General features: G+C 31.3%; 1 protein-coding gene across 1 annotated transcript; it reads right to left on the bottom strand.

Annotated features, from left to right (window-relative positions):
- Positions 1-5,946: 5,946 nt before the first annotated feature.
- On the bottom strand, positions 5,947-8,762 carry LOC108324418 (disease resistance protein RGA2-like). Its single transcript, XM_017557367.2, has 2 exons — positions 6,109-8,762; positions 5,947-5,999 (listed from the first exon to the last, which is right to left on the bottom strand). Exon 1 carries the CDS (start codon positions 8,727-8,729, stop codon positions 6,171-6,173), a length of 2,559 nt encoding a protein of 852 aa, XP_017412856.1. The 5' UTR covers positions 8,730-8,762; the 3' UTR covers positions 5,947-5,999; positions 6,109-6,170.
- Between the last annotated feature and the right edge of the window lie 2,115 nt (positions 8,763-10,877).

The raw sequence follows: 10,877 nt of genomic DNA on the forward strand, positions 1-10,877 counted from the left end.
CACGTACTATGCATGAACACGTGATCGAGATGACAAATATTGCAGCAAGACTTAAGTCTCTAGGAATGAAAGTGGATGAGACTTTTCTCGTGCAGTTCATTTTGAACTCGCTACCGTCTGAGTATGGTCCATTTCAGATGAACTATAACACCTTAAAAGACAAATGGAATGTGCATGAATTGCACAGTATGTTAGTTCAAGAAGAGACCAGACTTAAGAACTTAAGAAGCCACTCTGTTCATTATCTAAAGAATCAAGGAGCAGGAAAGAAATTTAAGAAACATGTAAAGGGTAAAGGACCATTAAAGATTGACGAGTCCTCAACCAAAATCCAGAAGAAAAATGATAAATGTCATTTCTGCAAGAAGTCTGGACATTTTCAGAAAGACTGCTTAAAGCGTAAAGCTTGGTTCGAAAAGAAAGGTAAGCATAATGCTTACGTATGTTTTGAATCAAACTTAACTGAAGTTCCCCATAATACTTGGTGGATTGATTCTGGATGTACGACTCATGTTTCTAATGTGATGCAGGGATTCCTTACAATCCGAACCATAAACCCAACTGAGAAGTTTGTCTTCATGGGAAATAGAGTGAAAGTTCCAGTGGAAGCTGTTGGGACTTATCGATTAATTCTTGACACTGGATATCACTTAGACCTGATGGATACTTTTTATGTACCTAGTATCACTAGAAATTTGATTTCTTTGTCTAAGCTTGATGTTGCTGGATACTCTTTTAAATTTGGGAATGGTTGTTTCAGTTTGTTTAAGCGTGCCTGTATGATTGGATCTGGTACACTTTATGATGGTTTATATAAATTGAATTTGGATAATTTATATGCTGAAACTCTTATGACCTTGCATCACAATGTTAGCACTAAACGCAGTTTAGTGGATGAACGATCTGCTTATTTGTGGCATAAACGTTTGGGACACATTTCCAAAGAAAGGATGCAAAGATTAGTAAAGAATGAAATCCTTCCAGATTTAGATTTTACTGATCTGAATGTATGTGTGGATTGTATTAAAGGCAAACAAACAAAACACACAAAGAAAGGAGCCACAAGAAGTACACAGCTTCTTGAAATTATACACACTGATATATGTGGTCCGTTTGATGTGAATACCTTCAATAAAGAGAAATACTTCATCACCTTCATTGATGATTTTTCGCGTTATGGATATGTCTATCTACTGCATGAGAAATCTCAAGCAGTGAATGTCTTGGAAGTTTACATAAATGAAGTAGAAAGACAATTAGACAGAAAGGTGAAAATTGTCAGGTCTGATAGAGGTGGTGAGTATTATGGAAGATATGATGAAAGTGGACAACACCCTGGTCCATTTGCTAAATTTCTTGAGAAACGTGGTATTTGTGCTCAATACACAATGCCAGGCACACCACAACAAAATGGTGTATCAGAAAGGCGTAATCGAACCTTAATGGATATGGTTAGGAGTATGTTAAGTAATTCATGTTTACCTGTATCATTGTGGATGTATTCATTAAAGACTGCCATGTATTTGTTAAACAGGGTTCCCAGTAAAGCTGTTCAAAAGACTCCTTTTGAGTTATGGACAAATAGGAAACCCAGTTTGAGACACCTGCATGTTTGGGGTTGTCAGGCAGAAATAAGAATTTATAATCCGCAAGAAAAGAAACTGGATGCAAGAACAATCAGTGGATATTTCATTGGTTATCCAGAAAAATCAAAAGGGTATATATTTTACTGTCCTAACCATAGTACAAGAATTGTTGAAACTGGAAATGCTCGGTTCATTGAAAATGGTGAAACTAGTGGGAGTGTAGATTCACGAAAGGTTGAAATTACAGAAATTAAAGTACAAGTTCCTGTAATTGGCACCTCATCTTCAAGAGTTGTTGTTCCTCATGTTGTAGAAACACAGAACAATCAAGAAGAACAACACATTAATACTCCCATGATTAACAATGAACCAGTTGTAGAACAATCACAAGAAATAGTATTAAGAAGATCTCAAAGAGAAAGAAAGTCTGCTATTTCGAATGATTATGTGATTTATCTACAAGAGTCAGAAAACGACTTAAGTATTGATAACGATCCAGTTTCATTTTCAGAAGCCATTAATGGTGATAATTCTGATAAATGGTTAAATGCTATGAAAGATGAGCTTAAATCGATGGTACAAAATGATGTATGGGATCTTGTGGAATTACCAGAAGGATGCAAGAGAGTTGGGTGTAAATGGGTCTTTAAGACTAAGCATGACTCTCATGGTAATATCGAACGCTACAAGGCCCGACTTGTTGCCAAAGGTTTTACTCAGAAAGATGGCATTGACTATAAAGAAACATTTTCACCTGTTTCTAAGAAAGATTCTTTCCGAATTATCATGGCATTAGTAGCTCATTATGATCTTGAGTTGCATCAAATGGATGTTAAAACTGCTTTTCTGAATGGAGATTTAGAAGAGGATGTCTATATGGATCAACCGGTGGGGTTCACTGAAAAAGGAAAGGAACACATGGTGTATAAACTAAAGAAATCAATATATGGACTTAAACAAGCTTCTCGACAATGGTATCTCAAGTTCAATGATACTATTATATCCTTTGGATTTAAGGAAAACATTGTTGATCGGTGTATATATCTAAAGGTCAGTGGGAGCAAGTTTATATTTTTTGATTCTATATGTTGATGATATCTTGCTTGCAACTAATGACCTTGGTCTATTAAGTGAGACTAAGAAATTTCTCTCTAACAACTTTGAAATGAAAGATATGAGTGAGGCATATTATGTGATAGGAATAGAAATATTCCGTGATAGATCACAAGGATTGTTAGGTTTGTCTCAGAAAGCATATATTAATAAAGTTTTAGAGAGATTTAAGATGGATAAATGTTCAGCATCTCCCGTTCCAATACATAAAGGAGACAAGTTTAGTCTCATGCAATGTCCAAAGAATGATTTGGAACGGAAACAGATGGAAAATATCCCTTATGCATCTGTTGTTGGGAGTTTGATGTATGCTCAAACATGTACAAGACCAGATATTAGTTTTGCAGTTGGTATGCTTGGTAGATATCAGAGTAATCCAGGAATGGATCATTGGAAAGCTGCAAAGAAAGTTTTAAGATACCTACAAGGAACAAAGAATCACATGCTTACTTATAAAAGATCTAATCATCTTGAAGTGATTGGATATACAGATTCAGACTTTGCTGGTTGTATAGATACAAGAAAATCTACATATGGTTATCTGTATCTTTTAGCCGGAGGAGCAATCTCATGGAAAAGTGCGAAGCAGTCCGTCATTGCTACATCCACTATGGAAGCTGAATTTGTGGCATGCTTTGAGGCCACTATTCAGGCTAATTGGTTGCGGAACTTTATTTCAGGACTTGGAATAGTTGACAGTATTGCCAAGCCGCTGAAAATTTATTGTGACAATTCCGCAGCAGTCTTCTTTTCTAAGAACGACAAGTATTCCAAAGGTGCTAAACATATGGAATTGAAATACTTTGTCGTTAAAGAAGAAATTCAGAAACATAAAGTGTCAATAGAACATATTAGCACTGATTTTATGATTTCTGACCCTTTAACAAAAGGGTTACCGCCCAAATTATTTGTTGATCATGTAAAGAATATGTGCATTATGTCTACCATTGAAAGTTGAATGTTAATGTTATTAATGGTTATGTGACACTTGAATTCTTTAATGTATAAGTTTTTGAAATTTGTATTTGTATTTTCTTCTGTATGGTTATGTATACAAATTATGATGAAGAAAAACAAACAAATTATATTATTGTTATTAAAATGACATTATGTTTGAACCCATTATGTATTTAAGTTTTATAACGTCATATTAAAGAGAAAGAGATAATATAGTAGTACATGGAAGGAGACATATCAGTTGAATGATGTGCGACCGCCATGACTCTTATTATTTCTATATCTTTAATTATGAATAATGATGAAGCCAATTATGTAAAGTCCCCAAATGCGCATTATGACTATTTATTAAATCACAGAATGTTATGACATCACAAGAGTCAAGTGGGAGAATGTTAGAATTACCCAACTATTAAGTGACTCATGTGAAAGATAAATGAGGGTCAAAATGTGATTTAATATAATTGAGGGACTTAATGGCAAAGTTACAACTTGATGGAAGTTGTATAAGAATGGAGAAGGGTTCTGTCCCTGATGCACACAATTTCTTCAAGAAGCTCTCTCCCATTAAATCCACCATCAAGAAAGAATTGAGAGAATTAAGCTTGCATCAAGGGATAGATTGGGTAAGGAGTTGAAGCAAATCAAGAATCAATTAGCATGGATCAAGGTTAGTAAATTCTCATCTTCCTTATGTAATTATGTTTAATCTAGTGAGAATCATAAATTCTTAAGATCCTAATGTCATGTAATTAAGATCATGAAAAACTTACATGATACTGCAGTCTCTTTCTATGCCATTTCTTCTCTATCAAATATAGCACATGATGGACTAATACAAATATTGTATATTGAAATTATTTATTTTAATGACAATTCTTAGATATTATATAATTGACAATGATATTCATATAAATAATATTTATGTATTAATATGAAATGTTTGTTTATGACTTAAGTATTCTTCAAAGTTTATATGTTATAATCTTGATCACGTCTACTACTGATACAAACAATTCTTTATTGGTATTTTTTAAGTAATTACATACGGATATATTTATATTTATATGCAATTACATACGAATAATATTATCTACGACATATATAATTTTCATATGTAACACTATTTTACATACGATTTAGTCGTATGTAAATATAATTTTTCTTGCTTGTAGTGAGATATTATGATACAAAGATAAAAGAATTATTATATTTAATTGACTTAATTAAATATCAAGTTTATTATAAATTTAGATATTTTTAATTGAATATTTATTATTTGGCATCCCTGAAGTTTTTGTCCAAGTTTTGCCACTACGCCCACACAAATTTCTCTACTCCATCTTCCTCAATCTACACACATCTTTCCTCTCTCACCATCTTCATAAGCCAATGAATGGCAATGGAAAGGGCATCAACATCCACCGTTGCCAAAATTTGGGGCCATGAACGCTGGCATAACCTAGTCATCTTCCACTACAAACGCCAATGGCTGGAATGCCCTAGTTCAGATAAAGGGTTATATATGGCTTGATTTATTAATTTATTAGTTTATCTCAAATCTTCAATTAATTTTCATAAAAATTATTTTATTTTTTAAAATATGTCGATATTTGAAAATTACAACATTAACAAAAGAAAATATTCAGCATATTGACTCAATTGATCGTCCAACTCATTTCAGAATAGGGTAGTTAAATTGAGTTTAACATGAAAAAAATATATGCAGAAACTCAACAGATCTCAACCCGAAAAGTCTTTTCGTAAGTTAAATAATGGATTTGTAACAAATTCTATAGAACCCAACTCACAAACACTATAATAAAAGAAATCACTATTTTTTTTTTTACATAAATCAACACAACAATCTGACTAAAAAAAGTAGTTGTTGAATCGATAAGTATTAGATATAGAAGGGTTTTCTTATTATTTATTTTTAAAAATTTGTTTATAAAAACTTATTTAAAAGCTCTCAAATAAACGGTAAAAAATGACAGGGCATTTCCAAAGTTTTTTTGATGAGTCTCGGAATGTTCACAACTAGGATCTCAAGAAACATCTAAAAGAGACATATAATATTGTTCTTTATTTGATACACAATTGATGTTTGCACTACTATTACAAAATATTCACCTTATTAACCCTTTTTGTATAAAAAAACACATTGTTTTGAAAGTTCTTATTAACCCTTTTTGTATAAAAAAACACATTGTTTTGAAAGTTCATAAGAAAAAAAAGAAAAAAGTCTACAAGTTTATAAAATTTATAAGTAAATAAGATATTTCACAGCTTCCTGCTAGATTTGTCCCTTATGAGGTGAAGAGATCGAGGAAGTGGTATAGCCTGTGTAAAAGAAAAATAAAAAATCCTTTCCTTTAAAATTTAAAATAAAAAAAGATAACTTCTAAAAAATAATAATGTAATAGAAAAGTCAAAGGATTAAAATTAGTACCTTCAACTTTTCATTATGTTATTTGGAGAATATTCTTCTTCGTCGTCGTCTTCCTCTTCATCTTATTCTTCATCTTCTTCATCTTCTTCTTCTTGAGCATTATAAACACGTTTGATGTGTGATATCTTGTACCAATCCTGTCCAACTCCGGGCTTGAATCTTTTCCATAATTCAGGACAAGCAGTCATTTCTAATCTTTCAAGATTTGTGAGCTGATGCATGTTGTCAGGCAGTGACACCAGATTTGGACATTCGCAAATACCAAGAGATTTGAGATAAATTAAAGTTGGTAGCCAATCGGGAAGCTCCTTAAGATTGATGCAACCTAAAATAAGTAAGCTTTGTAAAGAGTTTGCAGATCCTTGAATCCACCGAGGCAACGTGACCAGTTGCGGCAAGTCTTTAAGAACAACATACTTTAACCTTGAATCGGGGATTTGACTTCCAACACCCATTGACAATTCCAACTGGTCGCAGTTAGAGATAGCCAAAACATTTACATTTCTAATGGCGTGAAACGGCACCGACTTTAGACTTTCACATCCCACTAAGGCTAATTTTTTAAGAGTGGATAGTTGTATACCATTGAACAATGACTCCAAATTATCACAATAACTAATATTTAAATTTTCTAAAGTAGTCAAAACTGCAATGTCTTTCTCTGAAAAATCAACTTGTTTGGTGGTTATATAAAGATTCCGAAGGCTGATTAGATTTCTCATTCCTTTGGGTAGTTTTTGTAGCTCTACACATCCTAAGAGATCCAAAGTTTGCAAATTTTGAAGTTTGCAGACTGAATCAGGGAGTCTCCTGAGTTTTTTACTAAACTGGAGATTAAGATGTCTTAAATGTTTCAACTTTCCAATAGAGTAAGGCAAACTCTCGATTTCAGATGAATATAATCCTAAAATCCTCAAGTATTTGCATCTTGACACCAATTTAATCAAGAAAGCTTCATTGTTCATTCCCTGGGAAAGGTACACACTTTTTAAACCTGTGTGAGGAAAAGCTTGACCATGCAAATTATTTTCCATAAAGACTAAATGTTGGGCATTCTCAGGAAATTTTTGATTGCGGAGATTTATTCTTTCAAACTCACCTTTGGCAATATGAACTACAAGATCATACATCAAATCATGTAACGTAAATGTGGAATCGGCCCCCAAGTCAAAATAATCTGAAAGAAAAGATCTTGACCATAGCTCATACACAAGATGATTGGCAACATCCACCATTGATTCACTTTCCTTTGGGGGCGGAAGAAAACCAAGTGCTTCCCACATGGTAGAAATTTGAGAACAAATAATTATAGTATTCTGTGGGCAAAGGGAGAAAGAAGCAAAACAAGGTTTTAAATATGAAGGGAGTTGATCGTAACTTAATTTGAGAGCAGGCAAAATGCCTTCTTCATTCTGTTTTAAATTCCAAATTTCGTTGTCTCTTATAGACTCCCACTCTTTCTTATCAAACATCGAGAACAATGAACTCCCAACCGTTTTCACTGCTAAAGGTAACCCACCACATTTTCCCACTATTTCTTTTCCAATCTCCAACAGTTCTGGATGTTTCTTTTCTTCTCCATCATCAAAAGCAAATTTCACAAATAGTGAAAGAGAATCCTCCTCAGAGAGACATCCAAGAAGGTACAAATTTGATGATTTAGTGTGCATTATGGCAGCTACTGCATGACTACGAGTGGTCAGTAGGACTTTACTACCTTCAACATCCACATCTATTATTTCCTTCAACTCATGCCATCGTGCAGGATCCTCGCTCCACACGTCATCCAACACAAGCAAGAACTTCTTACCTTCAAGTCTATTTCTCAGAAGGTTTTGAAGTTGCTCCGTCTCAAAGTTATTGAAGTTTTCCCGAGTTGGATTTGGAGCAGAATTGAGGATTTTAATGAGCACATTTTTAAGTTCAAAATCATTAGAGACACAGACCCACATCTTCAATTGAAAACATTCATCAATGTTTCTGTCATTGAAAACTAACTTAGCAAGTGTGGTTTTTCCCAAGCCCCCCATTCCCGCAATGGAAATAACAGAAAGACTTTGGCGATCACCATCTTGCATAAGAAGGTTTACTATTTCATTCTTATCATGTTCCCTCCCTGTAACATGGGAAGGGTTTACATGAGAATGAGTCATTTCCCTCACGTGCACAACACGTGTATCATGGTCAATGATTTGAAGGCCAAACATGCTTAGTTGTGTTGAAAGTTTGGTCAACCTGGTGTTGATGTCTTGAATGTGATGCGCCATTCTAAGACCATAAACAACAGGATTACTTGATGAGAAGAAACGGCGTACCTTTCTTGAGCAGCTACCATAGGTGTTGACAACGTGTTTCCGCAAGGCTTCACACTCAAAATCATCGACTATGTCTTCAGCATCAGAAAACACGCGCTTGATCTGAGTCAGCCATTCGTTCAGGGCACTACTCTGCGGATTCTTTTTCTCAGCATCTAACAGAACACCTTTGATGAGTGCCATAGTCGCTTTCATCTGCTTTAGCTCGCTATGTACACCAAGCGCCAAAGAAGCTTCTTGAACGGCAGCAGTGGCAAGCTTTCCTATGAGCGATTCTGCGAAGCTGAAAAGAAGTGATTCGGCCATGAGTTTGGGAAGAGAAGAATGCAATTGGAAATTTTCTGTGAGTAGAATAGTTGGTTGATGAATCATTTCAAGGCATTATGGTTTTTATAAAAAGTCTGCTGCAAAACTTCATTTGTTTTAGTAAAATACGTGTAATAATTGAAATCTAGTCAATGGAATTATAATTTTATATATATAAGATGAGCTGGATTCTCGGTGTTTGGTATATTGTATTGGCACAAGAGTCAAAGACATTTAAAAAAGTGCAATTTAACATATAAACTCATTTTCATTGCTTCCGCTAATTTTTTTAATTATTTAATATTAGAGTATAAATCACTCTTCATTAATACTAAAAAAATAAACTTATCATTATGTAAATTTATAGTTAATTATAACGAAAGCCACGATTTCATTTATTTTTTAAAATAGATAAGAATTTATTACATTAACTTGGCTTAATTAAGTTTGTGTCAATTTTGAATTTGAGTTTTTATTTTCTTTTATCTATTAACTATTTAAAAATTTTATGTTTATATTTTTTCAATTGAATCTCTATTCTTTTCTGTTAATCAGATATTATCTAGTTCCAAAATCTTTTTTTATTATCTTAATATATGTTAAGAATTGTGGTTAAAATAAAAATGATAGTGCAATTAATGTAAAACATGAATAACTTTTTAATGTATTGGATAAGAAAGTCGTCATACTTTCTTACTGATTTTATCACCATAACGAGTAAGAAATTGTTTTCATTATTATTAATGAATAGGCTATAGTTATTAAATTCTAAAATTTATAGTTAATTGTATTATATTATACTAAAAAAATTGATTTATTTTTACTAAAAAGTTAAATATACTGTTTTAAGATTCAGTTTTTAAAAATTGAACTTATAATATTTTTTTCTTCAGTTAAGTATCTTAACTGTATTATACAAGTTATTTCCATCACACTGTTGTTCTCTTGCTCTTGTATTTTTAAATATCTTTTTTTATCTTTAAATTATTGTAAATGAGTGTCTTAACGAAAAACGCCTTTGGTTGAAGTATTTATTATTTATGCAAAAAGGAAAACCAAATCATGAAAAAGGAAATTAAAATAGATGATAAACTTTTTACTGTGAAACACTCTGATTTGCAAATAAAGTGTAGATAATAATGATAATAAACTTCCTCTTTGTCTAACTGAATATATATATATATATATATATATATATAAAATAAAATGTTTATATCATGTTTTCAAAAATTATATTGGTATATATTTTTATATTATATAAAAAAATTAAGTAAAATGATAAATAAAATTAATTAATTAATATTTTAGTAATACATGTTCTTATATAATAAAATAAATAATTAAAACAGAAAATAATAAAATAAATAAATAAATTTAATATTTTACTAGTATTTTTATTTTATATTTTAATAAAATAAATAATTAAAATAAGAAAAGATTTTATAATATTTATTATTTATTAATATTTTATAACAGATTTTGAATTCTTAAATGTGATTGAACTTGTCCTTAACTTGTATTCGAGTTTTTAATCATAAAAAAAATTCTACGTATAAAGATTCTAACACTCAAATGAGTAAAATATATTCTTATAAATATTTTAATATATAATAAATATTGAGTTAGACTAGTCACGGTTATAAATGATATTTATAGACTTTTGTACATTAGTATAATAATAAATAAGATAACTCAAAATATAATAACATATTGATAAATATAATAAATATATTTTATAATAATTTTATATTTTACTATTTTAAGTGTGTTTAACCTATGATAATAATAATATATTGTTTTATAATGTTATTAACTGTTTACGACATATTTGGATAAGATGTCTTACAATGTTATTAACTGTTTATTTGTTAATTTTAATTATCTGTTAATAAGAGTTATTTTGTTATTAGATAGTGTTATTAGTAGTTTAATTCAGTTTATATTGTATTTTAATACAATTTAGTATAATTCAGTTCAGTCTAGTTTAATAAAACAAAAAACAGTTCAGTATGTCTGAACTGTTTTACAATCTAGTTCAGTTTAGACAAATTAATTTTTAGTTCAATACAGATTTTAGTAATGCAGTATAATTCAGTTCTATTTGTCCATCCATATTAGTGAGATAATTCTTGTTATCCTCAAACTTTT

This window comes from Vigna angularis, chromosome 3, assembly GCF_016808095.1.
Source record: "Vigna angularis cultivar LongXiaoDou No.4 chromosome 3, ASM1680809v1, whole genome shotgun sequence".
Taxonomy (NCBI): domain Eukaryota; kingdom Viridiplantae; phylum Streptophyta; class Magnoliopsida; order Fabales; family Fabaceae; genus Vigna; species Vigna angularis.

Excerpts from the sequence above, each read along its gene's own strand:
- LOC108324418 (XM_017557367.2), bottom strand. The coding sequence starts at position 8,729 with ATGGCCGAATCACTTCTTTTCAGCTTCGCAGAATCGCTCATAGGAAAG.